General features: G+C 35.2%; 1 protein-coding gene across 8 annotated transcripts in view; it reads right to left on the bottom strand.

Moving 5' to 3' along the window:
- VEZT (vezatin, adherens junctions transmembrane protein) overlaps positions 1–13,375 on the bottom strand; it is a 73,023-nt gene that overhangs the window by 22,243 nt on the left and 37,405 nt on the right. For 3 of the 8 annotated variants that reach the window (XM_082349513.1, XM_082349518.1, XM_082349517.1), the window contains exons 3-6: positions 11,146–11,232; positions 6,261–6,436; positions 4,074–4,349; positions 1,216–1,365 (exon numbers count right to left, since the gene is read on the bottom strand). In XM_082349513.1, coding sequence (XP_082205639.1) covers positions 1,216–1,365; positions 4,074–4,349; positions 6,261–6,436; positions 11,146–11,232 — 689 coding nt within the window. Of the gene's footprint in view, positions 1–1,215; positions 1,366–4,073; positions 4,350–6,260; positions 6,437–9,951; positions 10,066–11,145; positions 11,233–13,375 lie in introns of all 8 variants that reach the window. The other 5 variants (XM_082349519.1, XM_082349515.1, XM_082349514.1 and 2 more) reach the window with 5 other exon arrangements.

The following is a 13,375-nucleotide window of genomic DNA, read 5'->3' as shown; positions in this document are numbered from 1 at the left end:
TACTGTATTATGAATATCTACTGACTACACTCAAAAGTCTTTAAAAGTAGGTAGTACAGGTTTTTGCTCTGTCTTCCTAGCACATTGCAGGCAGGTATTTAGGCAGTAAACAAACTGAATAGACAAGTTCTTGACTAAAATGAAAGTGCTTTCTCCCAATTTCCAAAGAAGTAATACAGTACAGTATGTGTATGTATGTATGTGTGTGTGTGTGTGTGTATCTAGATATAGTAAATCTATACATATATAGAAAAGGTTTAAAGTCCTAAGTCCTACAGTCAAGACACAATTTCACCTCTTACTAATTGTGTGACACTGGGTAAATCCCATATAAAGTAGAGATTTTATTTAGTTTTCTCATAAAGTGGAGATAAGAAAATCTAGATGGAAAGGTTTGTATAAGGATATAATGATAGAACATAAAGCACTCTGTAAACTTTTAAGCATTATATTTGTCAATGTTAACAATACTCAGTATACTGAAAGTACAAAGTAGTTTTTGTATCCCATTTACTCATAACTTACCTAACTAAATTTTAACTAAAATAAAGATCTTATACACTTTTATTTTCTAACAGACCTAATTTCCTGATTTAGTAAATTTAAGAGACAGACTTATTGTCATGCAGTCCTTAAGTGCTTACTATATACCAGCCACTGCCTAAGCACTTTATATGCACCAATTCATTTGGTCTAACAAAAGCAGTCAGGAAGATTTTGTTATTATTGTCAGTTTACCAATAAATAAAACAAGGTACAGAGAGTGAAGAAACTTGCTTACGGTCACCTACACAGTAACTGATTCAGCCCAAATTTAGACAGCCAATCTGACTCTAGAGCCTCTGTTTTTTGAAAGGGGAAGGATTTCCTGTTGCCAGTTTATTTCCATGTCATGACGCAAATTTGTCATGTTCAGCAATTTGAAAAAATGTCTGACCTAGAGAAGCCAGGTTATTTTGACTTTATTCTTTGGACCAGTGAAGGGAGGGACTTCAAGTGTTTTCCTTGTTAAAAATGAGCCACATGAGAGCAGAAGAACTTTATTCCTGTCTATTATTGTCATTCCCCTAGTTTTAAAATAGAAGTGATAATGGAAATAAGCTTCAAAATAGGCAATTTCAGTTTACAGTTAACTTTTATAGGATGCAACTATGATATCTATATTCAGGACTCTGGGAACATTGCTTATTCTTACATATAGACACAAAAGGATATTTTTTCAGCATATATAGGGTAGCTAGCCTTGCTGCTTGAAAGTTGGCTCTTACAGTTCTGTAGACAGCTTTCCGAAGACCGATGAGATGCTGACTGGGATGCTGTCCAGCTTTATTAAATGGGCAAGCAGCACTGACCCTGTCAAGCAAACTTGAAAAGTAAAATGTGATACAACTGTACAGGTGTCCTAAAGTTTTTGTTTTCTAAATCCACAATTCTATTAAACTTAGGAAAAAAAATTCCTTTTTCATGATTTTCATTAGAAAATGCTTATAAATATCCCAACTCAGGTCTCATAAATAGATATGTCCCTGACACATATATAGCCACCAGAAAAAAGACAAATGAAAAATTAAAATCTTAAAGAATAAAGGCTTCCTCTGATATGGGGAAACAACAAATTTTAACTGAAATATAGTAGAACTGTAGGAATATTTACGTAAGAAACTGTAACTTTTTGATATAGACACTCTATCTGCCAGAATATACTAAAGTGGTACTACTTTACATTTAGTTTTCAAAACCTATGTCTACAGTAAGTATGAAAGCCTTAATTATAAACACTTTCACATTCTTAATATGCATTTACATATGTTCATCAATCATATTTTTGGTCATTTGTACAGAACAATCAAATACTGTATAGAAATACATTCTGTACATTCATAAAAGTAGGGTAAAATGACTTACCCACCTGCAGCCACTGGCACTTACCTACTCAAAATGAAGTAGGGGACGCAGAAAGATAACAGGACCAGTGGCCAACAGGGGAATGCAAGTAGAAAGGCAAAGTAAGGGTTACTACGTAGTAGCATAGCTACTCTCAACAAGAGGAGGCACATTTCATAAGCACTTTTCCAAAGACAAATGGGGAGTACCTATTTGCAACAACACCATGTAACGTATTATGCTTTTATAAATGAAACTATGAGTGATTTCATATTACATAGTTTTCCAGACAATAAGTTTTTCACCTAACTAGTGACCTCTCCTAATAGTAAAACAAAGTATTTGGAATTTATAAATTTCTTACACTATAACCACAAATTTGTAAAATAAGACATCTAACTCAAAACTTAAAAAAATGTTAAACCAAACTAAACATATTCAGGCATTAAAAATCTATAAAAAACAGGACAATGACGGATAGGCTTATTTTAAAATAAAGAAATGAGGCAAAGAAGGGTTAAATTATTTGCTAGAGAGGAAAAGTTGAGGTAGAATAAAACAGCACTAATATTTTCAATATATGGACACTATCGTTTGTGTTCCATTTTACTAACTCAGTCTTAAAAATGAAAATATTTCTAAAAAATTATGATTCAAAATTTATTATTCCTCATAATTTTTTCAATCCATTTTCCAGTTAGATGGAGACAAGTGAAGTACAATTGTTCCAAAAATTTTTCTGTCTGTCTGCATTTGAATAGATAGAAGTCATAATCCAGAGGGAAATCATGCCTAACGGGCCCATTTTAGCTCTTCATGCCAATTCTATACATATGGGTAAAAGTGGGACAATGACAAAAGGCACAGAATCCTCTATACAGGCCTAAGCATTAACTGGACACAGAGCCACTTTGCTTAACCTGTCAGTCCTCTTGTTGTGCAAGTCCAGGATGCAAAGGAGCTATATTACTTACTTAGTACGATTTTTAACTTTTAAAAATTGACACTCAATATTTGCTACGCTCTATCAACAAGAAGTGGACTTTAACTACAATGGAAGGACCAAAATTAACAGACACTAAGGACTGTTACATTTTGAATTAAGCAGAAAGAGAAGTTATAAAATCTCTCTCATGTCTCAGGAGTTTAAAACACTGTTCCAGAATACAACAGAGTGAAGAATGAGAGGATTACTGGAGACTCTCCTATTTCCTGTTTCATGATATTCCAAATACAGCTTTTATGTCAAGATTGTTTAGATACTACTCTAGAGTGAGCAGAGTGGAGGATGCAATGACTACCCAAGGTTCTTCTGCCCGCCTCTTTTCATGACTTTCCAGATACAACTAATTAAGAGCAACAATTATTCTCTGCCATATACTTACTTTCTCCCACCTATAGGCTGCAGACGTTATATGAGTTATATAAATTATTAAATATACTATACTACAACTGTCATCTGTAAGTGCTTAGCTGGCAGCCTAGTGTACGGGAAACAAGCTTTAGAGGCAGATGGAATGAACTTGAACATTTGCTCTACCGCTTATAATTGTATGCCTTTAGTTGTATGCAAAATTGTCTGGCATAGAATATGGAACATAATTGGTGTTTTCCCTTTAATAATAGAATAAATAGCCTATCCATCCAGTAGCTTAATACACTTACAGCTAGACTGTTGAATATTTAATTTCCCGTATTAAATATCAGTGAGAGTATCTGAGAGCATCAGTGCCAAAATATCTACTAATATTAACCTAAAGAATATTATTAATACATGGCAAGATTTTTCAAAATGAATTCTTGTCAGATACATCTATCATGTAAACTGAGTAAAGAGAGCATCTGACAGTGAGTAAAGAGAACAAGTATTTATTGGGTAACTACTGCATGCGAGGATCAAGGCTCTCTCTCTATATTATCTTATGTAATCACATGGTAACACACAGAAATAATCATGATTCTCAAAGCACTTTGGTTTCTCAAAGTAGAAAAAAGAATCATACCACTTATTAAATCTAATATATAATGTATTTATTCCTTCACTTAGCAGTTAACAGACTTTAATAAGTGCTAAAGAGAAACCTAGTTTTTTCTGTAAATGCAAAACAAAAATGAAAATAGGTAACATTCTAATTTAACTATGTAGTAGAAAAGAATTATTTAAAAAATAAAATGAAAAATGAACTCACAGTGTAAATCCTCTGGAAATGACTTCAGTTTCTTGAATGAGACGTAAAGCTTTTCTCACGAGGTTAGTAAAACCTCGGCTATTTGTTGCTATATCTTCCAAATGGACATTATATTTTTTTAGGGTTATTTGTAGTTTTGCTGTCCTCCATAATCTCAAAGCTCTTATGATCAGATAAACAAATAGAATCACTCCCCATAGCAGCCAGGAAGATACAATCCACCAAGTGGGAAGCATAATGAGCAAACTAATGAAGGCAAATAGCACTGAGACATCCCTAGAACAGAGAAGCCAAAAAAATGATATCCATCAGTCCAGAGAAAGATGAGTTACTTTAGTCAGCAATTCAGGTTTCCTAAAATAGATAAAATGCTAGCTTCTTTATAAAGTATGACTTTATAAAATATGACATTTTAAAAAGTAACATGAAACAGTTAAAAAATATCTAGCACCATTGTCTAGTTGCTAGATACCCACTGTCTAGAGCTAATCAGTTTAGGTAAAGGACATAAATAGGTATCTTCTGAAAAAACCTTTTTTTTTTTTAAGATATGTGCTCTTTAACCTAAAAACAAATTACAGATTTTAAAATCTGATTTTACAAATATAAAATTTAAAAAAACTTTAATTTTTACTAATTTTTACTACTAAAAACCTTTAATATTTGGAGATATCATGAGGTCTTTTCCCCTAAAATTAGACTTTAATTATCTGTGCAAAAAACATATAATACCTCAAGAAAATATAAGCATTCTTCCAATTAGAAATAATATATACTTCATGAGTAATTGCTTTGAATAAAGTCATCTTATTTTATTTTATCATTAATTTTAAATAACCATCACCACAATTCTGGAATATACATATTTATTGCAGACTGTAATATGGACAAGCTTTGTACTTTTATTTTATCTGTACTTTTATTAAATTTAGGTCAATTACAAATCTACAGACTAACATACATCATTCAAGCAATGAAGGCTTAGATGAAAATGTGAAAATATAAGAAAGAGGTAAATATAGGGGAGCTGTATCTGAGGATATCCGAAAAACAACATCAACACTACTTGAAGACAGTTATATAGTCAAACTATAAAGAAAATGTAAGAATGCTTCTTAATAAATATTTGCCTGCCCTAATTTCCCTTGGAATCCTTTACTGTTAGACAATATTGGTAATATCATAAAGCAAAATCTCATCATATACTTTTATGTATTTATAGCAAAGTCTATAACGTATTTATAGGACTCAGAATTGCTTAATGACATTTGAGGTCAAAGAAAACTTGAATATAAAGTTATAAAATTCTTAAAACCTATGCTTCCTTCTAGCAGCTCCTTAAGTTCTTATATTTTTAAAGGATAAGATGCTTTACTTCATCATGACATCTGAGTGACTACATATTTGGAAAACACCATACTTTGCTATCTATTACAATATGAAGCATTTGTCAATGTGACAGGAAAGACAGATAAATTCAGAACACTGAGGCCAATGAATGTAACTGCCCATATGACTTGAACAGCTGGAGCAATAATTTAGTTCATTTAATAAACTCATACTTTAATAGGAAGAGGATATTAACAGTTCTGTATATATAATCCCTTTTTACTATACATGTATATTTCTTTTTAAGAGATTATGGCCTGAGACTTCTGCATTAGACCCAAATACTTCAAGTGGTTGACAAGTTTTAAGATAGTTTGAATTGTCTATTGTCTATGATCTCTTCTCACCCAACACCCAACAAAGCAGGAATCAACTGTTCACCTCCATGCCCCATGTCCTATCCTTGGTGTCTCTACAATGTAATTATTACATAGTCTATTAATGGTAAAGAAACATGAAGCACTGGCTAGGCCTTCATGCGCACATGTGTACAGGTATATGGGTAAGAGAGATTTTTTTTTTTGGCATATGTTATACCTGCTTATTGGGTTGTTAAACACAGCACTAACTATACTGAGTTGAAAGTATATAATAATCAAACTGGATATTTTTTCCACCTTCACTTGGAATAGTATTTACTTTAGAAAGGAACTTTTTTTTTTTTAACCTCTGGCATATCATTACATTAATTAAAATGCTAAAATGTTTATAATGCCTTTATAATGGAGAGTGTGATGATGGATTTCCTCTGGTAATACTCTGTATGTAAGCAACGGATAGATGTTTTCTGGACAGTACCAAATATTAGGGGTCGCCAGGGAGCAAAGTGTTGGAAGGTGTCCATTTTCCTGTTGTTGAGGTTGCCCTGCAGACAGGACACTGGGATCAAGTAGCTCAATCAGTTCCACATCCTCTTGTAACAGGACTTCCTGTTGCAGGATGGTATGTAGTGACTCGAGTCGGAATCCAATATCCTTGCCATTAAAAGACCGGAAGAGAGGTATTAATACATGCATAATTTTGTATTAAACATTAAGCTCCTACCATGCTAATAAAATTAGAGGTGTTTATTTTCAGTACAGGCTCCAAGAAGAAGAAACAATAGTCAACCTATTTTCAGTATGATGGAGAGGGTTTTATTTTCATTATAAATGTGAAACAATAAAGACTGAGGTAGACATTATGGAGCCACATGTGAGTGAAATATATATTTTTAATAAACAGATGTGAAGTAATTAGATTAATAAACCTGTTGAGTTAAGCCTAATTAATTAAATTGTTGGAAAACAACATGGAAAATATAATCCTGTAACAGAAGATGCTGTCCCTGGATGCTGTAACAATATAGCCAACACCTAAGAATTACATCAGCAGGATCAAGGCTTTCTAAAAATGGACACTTAGAATGTATTAAAAATACATCATTAAGGACTATAATACAAAATGACAACAACATGTGCATAGCACTTTATAGTTTACAAAATGCTTTCACATATACAAGCTTATTTATTCCTCCCTCTTTTCCTTCTACCCACCTATCAAGGAATACATACCAGGCAACATGCTTGACATCAAAAGCATAAAAAAATGAACAAGACATACAAGACTTTACTCTTAGAGAGTTCATAGTCTAACGCAGAGGACTGAAAAGTAAGTGCAAAGAAGTGCGATGAGGTATAACTAGGTTATTATGAAAATGGCATAGAAGGAACAAAACCTGCAACAAAGAGGAAGTAAAAGAGGTGATGCCTAAACTGAATCTTAAAGGATGAACCAGATGAAAGAGTTGGAAGAATGGGATGAGACAGAATGAAAGCAAGTCTCTTCTAGTTTGGGGACCTGCAAGTCACCAATATTAGTTTTTGCAGAGTGTAGCTGGTGGAGAGGTGAAAGATGAGGTAGCAACGTTAGAGCAATTCTCACAGGAACCCTGTGATGTACATTATCATCCTCCTGTCCATTCTACAGAGGAGGAAACTGAAGCTCAGAGAGATTAAGTAACTTTCCAGGATTATGATTTCAAACCCTAAGTCTTTGGTAGTTGATTCTTCTTCCCTGAATATAGTCTTCGCTACCAGAAAATCTAGTTTTATGTTGTATTAAACTTAGGAATAGGGAGATACTATTGTATGATAAAAATAAAGAGGACTTTTAATGGACAAGACCCTTAGCAATTAAAGTAAAACCAGTTAGGTCTAGGGTTTGAGGGCAGTGGGTTTGCTCTTCCTAATCATTCCCGCACCACAGGTTCTAGCCGCAGCTAACCATGAGGACTTAAGCAGTGATCCATACACTAAGAGCACATATCCTCTTGATCATGGGCTATACATCACTTTTAGAGAAGGAGAAGAATATTTTTAATATTAGGCCTATTTGGATATATTTCTTTTAATTATCTAAAAAAAAAAAAAAACCTCAGTGGAATGCTGATCTTCCTTTTAGCCTATATGGCTTTTTTACCATCTACTGATACACCCTGCACATACCTCTGCAGCACCTTTATGGTTCATATTTGAACTACTGCCTCCTCTCTCTTACAATCCTAACATTAGGAACCACTTAGTTTTTCGACATTCCACCCCACTTTCATAAAGAGAGAACAGCACAACTCACTTTATATTACTGTTGCGGGTGGAGAGGGGGCAGTGGGCTGCAGGGTAGCGACAGCAGGTGGGCAATGGAAGGCAGGAGGGCAGGGGGTGGAGCATGGTAGCTTTTCCAGTAATCCTTAAAATAAACCTTCACAGATTGGCCTTATAATTTGGTTTGGATTCCCCAATCAGACATGACCATATTCAAATACAAGTATTAAAAATAAAACTTTTGCTACAAAAACTTGAAATCAGGCCTTTTATGAGACCTCTATGTAATTGTATAGGGGTAAGTTTAAAGAAGCCTAATTAAATGAAGGCTAAGGCTGACAGAGAGGGGGAGGCTGTTAATGCAGATTGGGAACTCTTCCTCTGCACAGACCCTCTTATGGGCATGCCGCTTAATCAGGAACTCACTTTCTTCAACACCACTCCTTGGCATCAGACCTGTTGCAGAACTGGGATAAAGCCTCCCCAAAACCAGTGTGATTCGAGGCAGTATTAATAGTATAGGTGCTCTGTGCTGGGGGGAGGTGTGCTATGTGAACTTTGGCTCGCCCTCAACAAGTCTCAGTGTCAAGACTTAGTGCCTGGGTTTATATTTTGGTCCCACAACTTAAGCAAGTTAATAACCTTTCTGTTCCAGTTTCCTCATCCTCAAAGTGAGGATAATAACAGTACCCACTTCACAGGGTTGTTGCAAGGATTAAATAAGTAAGTATTTATAAACTGCTAAGAATATCTGGCGCACAGTAAGCGCTATGTAAGTGTTAGCTGTTAGTGTTGTTAGTACATACGAAATAATTAAAAATACAATAAAGAAAAGCTCACAGAATACAAAAACTTACAGAACATAGCATAGATAATTATTACGAGGTGGTTGTAGAAAATAAGAGATCCAACAGACTGAAGTTTCTGGGAAAGGCCTTGAGGAAGAGCTAGAACCGCTTATTGGAAAGATTCCAATAATAGAAAAATGGAACAAATTTCACAGTATAATAGTACAAATATAGACATAGAGAATAGGCAAGGAATAAAGGAAAAGGAAGAGTGTATTGGGCTGATGAAAATATTGGGGGATAAAGCTGGAAAGGTAGATTAGGGCCAAATTACACAGACTCTTTCATGCCAGCCAAAGTGATGAATTGGACTTGATTTGATAGGTAGTAGGGATCTTTTTAGAATTTAAACAGAGAAGTAGCATGAGAAGATAACTTAGGAAGAATTCCGCTTGGATGGAATGAAAAGACTGAGAAGCACAGCTAAAGAATAAAGAGATTTCTATTTTGGCCCCTAGGGATGGAGAAGAGAACTTATTCAAGTGTCAATATACTTCAATGATCTTACACACTTTTTAATATACAGTGTTATTTAATAAAGGTGATGAGGATCAAGTGAAATAATGTATGATAGCACTTTATAGGCTAAAAAGCACTTAAAAAGTGCCATACCACTAACATCATACTTGCTATAAAGGAATTTTTTTTTAATCTTTAAGAAGAAAAGTACTACCTTAATGAAAATGAACAATGGTAAAATGTTCAGATATCATGGAGCAATTGCCAGTATCTTTATAAAAGGAAGAGACTGGTTCAATATCTGTATAGCTAACAAAATTTAAAATGTTTCATAATCAAGGGGAAAAGTCAAGCAATCTCATGCCAGATGCTAACTGGGCAATTCCTTGTTCCATTACTAGTAAACTATTTCTCAGGAATGTACTTCCTACAATTCTGCATAATATAAGCACAAAAGGGATGCATTCAGAAGCTGGTACTTTACAGTGAAATATGACATGAAGCATGTGGCCAGTGACAAAGAACCAAGAATGAAAAGATCAGGACTATGCAGACTATGACTAAACCACAGAAAAATGTATATGGATCCATATACCTTACCACAGTCCTAGTATCACTGAAGAATGAGGATGGCTCCATCTGGCTAGAGATGATGTCTACGTAGATGACAAGACACTTCATTGACCTTTTCAACACACCTATGAAGATGAAACCCTGAACAGAGAACTTGCCCATATAGATTGCTAAAAAAGTAATTTTAGTCAGTCAAAACATAGTAATACTCAAGCTAGAAAGGTGGTACATTATAATGAAAAGAGCCTGGGTTTTGAAACCAGGAGACCCGAGTTCAAATTCTGATTCACTTTCTAGCTGAACATTCTTGAACAATTCACTTAATAAGTATTCTTAACCAAACTGAAATGTCTGAACCTCAGGCTTCCAAATGGTAAAACACACTAAACCTTATACAGCGTTTGGATTAACAAATCAAAATGTGAAAGCACTTTGTAAACATCCTTTGACAAATGATAGTTTACAAGAATGATAATTATCATCTTAAGGTCACAGGGCAGCAGAAGATTCTGAAATCTGCTTACTTGTGAGAGCCATAAGAATTTTAAAACTTTAATTTTTTTAGCTATATTACCTAGACGTCATATTGTTAGGATGTACTCCCTCTTGGGGCTCAGAGATCAAGCTAGTCTTTGGGAAATTCTGTGATTTATCAGTCCCGGAAGACTAAATTTTATATATGAAGTTGTCAGAGAATGGTAGATTAATGATAAATAAATTAGGGAGGAACCACTCTTGATTTTGCCCAAACTTTGTGATCATAGGCTGTGGAATAGAGACAGTCAAGTTCCTAATGAAAAGGGGGAGGATCCCACTAATAGATCTATTCCCTTCCTCACGGAGAGGAATACCTGTCAATGGAGGAAGACGGCAGCAGGAAATGAGTAATCTAACAAATAGGGCTTCAATAATTACCAGAATATCCTATTCTCAGTGGCTAATAACCTCTTAGAAGACCTATGAAATAATACTAATGAGTCCAAATGCAAAGATCCCCAGTTACTGAAGAACTTCCTTTCCTTTTTTTTTTCCTTAGGTGATACAATCAAACTTTAACACTTCATGAAGCAGACAGTCTCCTTTTGAAGAACAGCCCAGAATTTCTAATCAAAATCAATCACTGCCCAAATCAGTAGCAAAACAAATTCGGATTCATCAATTTTCTCACTAATAAACCGGAGTCCTGAAAAGTGACAAAAAAGACGTAAAGTGAACACTCACCAACTTGTGAAGTAAGTCATCATTCTTACTGCACTGAACCAAAATCCAGCTTTTGATGGTTTCAGCCACTTTTAACAGGATGCCTCGCTGAAGATGAATGACATTGTAAAGGATTATTAAAGCACACCTCAATAGCAGAAAAACTTCAAATAAGTTACTTCTAATTAATCATAATTTTTATCAGAAAAAGGAAGAAAAAAGTCATCTAGGTTATATTATAGATGCTTTGCCAGTGTGTTGCAGCCTCCTTATTAGATCCCCAGTTTACTCGCACATCAGAATCACCTGGAGGATTCAGTCAGAAACATACTCCTGGGCCCCCCAACTAAAGATTCAGATTCAGTGAGTTGGAATGAGACCTGTAAACCTACGTATCTTGGGTACACTGTATACTACCTATGTCCACATGACGATGGTATTGGGTATGTATTTCAAAATGAAAACCAAGTACTCCAAGTTCTCAAATATTAAGAGCATTTCATTCTACAATACTAAGGCAGAAAGATATTTTAATCAATTTTAGAAAAACTGTCTCATATTGAAATAAAAGTTTTATTATTGAATCAATCAAAAATTCAATTTACCTTAATAGCCCATTTCCTGAGCAGGCCAGTAAATGGAGTTTACAGTCACTGAGTGACTATTATATTCCAGGTACTGAAAAAGGGTCATGGGAACAAAGATGAATATACATAACTGCTGTTTTCAAGAACTTAGAAGAGACAGTACAAATAATTACAAACCAATGTAAAATCTGAAAAAGTGTGGGAAAAAGGAGGTCAAGAGGAGCTGACACAGGAGCTAAGCCCTAACAGATGAATAGGAATTTAATAACAATGGAGGGAAGAACACTCCAGGCAAGGGGAAAGGATGAATAAAGGAGAGAGCCATGGAAGTACATGCCATTGGGGATGGCGGCATAGTTTGGGACAGCTAAGACCCAAGGGAAGAATAATGAAGTTTAAAAGGTACACTGAGATAGGTTTTAAAAGACTGTGGTCTTAATAATAGTTTGGAATTTATCCTGTAGACTGTGAGGAGTCACCAAAGGTTTTTATGTAAGGAAGTGAAACAATAAAAATCAGCACTTTAGAAAAATAACTGGCAACAGTGCAGAGGCTGTACTAGCAGGGAATGAGTGTTGCCAAGAAGCGTGATTAGAAGGATACACAACAGCCCAGCTAAATAATGATAAAGGCTTGAACTAGGGTAGCAAAAATGGCAATAAGGATTGGCTTTTAGAGACAAAGAAGTTGAGTCACTTAATGACCAAATCAACGTGGGAGTGATGGGAAATTGCAAGATAATTGAGAGGCTGGTAATTTGGGAATACAGAAAGAATATTTTGTTTCAGGAGTGCAGAGAAAAAAAAGTTGTTTTAGACATATTGAATCTGAGTTGCCTGGAGCACAGGCAAATGGAAAAGTCTAAGAAGTATCTGGAACTCAGTGAAAATGGAGAATAAACAAAAGTGGCCAATGAGGGTAAGAAAGTAGATGAGATAGCTCAGAGAAAACAGATCAAGCAAAGAGGACTGATGCTGAAACTTTGTGGGAGGAATGTTTAAGAATAATCACAGGAACAGAAACCAGAAAAAAAATATACAGAGAATGAATATTCATGAAAAGAATACCAGTACAGACTACTCAATAAGTACTCTAACAATCACATTTAAAAAAAAAGTTTGGGGCTTCCCTGGTGGCGCAGTGGTTGGGAATCTGCCTGCCAATGCAGGGGACACGGGTTCGAGCCCTGGTCTGGGAGGATCCCACATGCCGCGGAGCAGCTAGGCCTGTGAGCCACAACTACTGAGCCTGCGCGTCTGGAGCCTGTGCTCCGCAACGGGAGAGGCCGCGACAGTGAGAGGCCCGTGCACCACGATGAAGAGTGGCCCCAGCTCTCCGAAACTGGAGAAAGCCCTCGCACAGAAACGAAGACCCAACACAGCCAAAAATAAATTAAAAAAAAAAAAAAAAAAAAGTTTAAAAAGGGTGATTAATGCTAATGACTGTTTCATCATGAACTCATACAGAAAATTTGCTTTCCAAAGAAAATAACTGCTACTTCATAGCTTGAACACAATTTGGGGGGCAATTCTAAAAATATATCCCCTAAGAAGGAATAACAACTCTTTCTAAAATTTAGCTGCCTCATATCTAGAAAAACTCCATCTTAGAAAGATATAGCTTGTACAGTTGAAATGTGTAACATGAAGACTAAATGAATTTTC

The sequence above is a fragment of the Balaenoptera borealis genome (genome assembly GCF_965194805.1).
Source record: "Balaenoptera borealis genome assembly, chromosome: 13".
Classification (NCBI taxonomy): domain Eukaryota; kingdom Metazoa; phylum Chordata; class Mammalia; order Artiodactyla; family Balaenopteridae; genus Balaenoptera; species Balaenoptera borealis.
The sequence above is the reverse complement of the archived record's forward strand: the minus strand, read 5'-3'. Positions and strand labels throughout refer to the sequence as shown.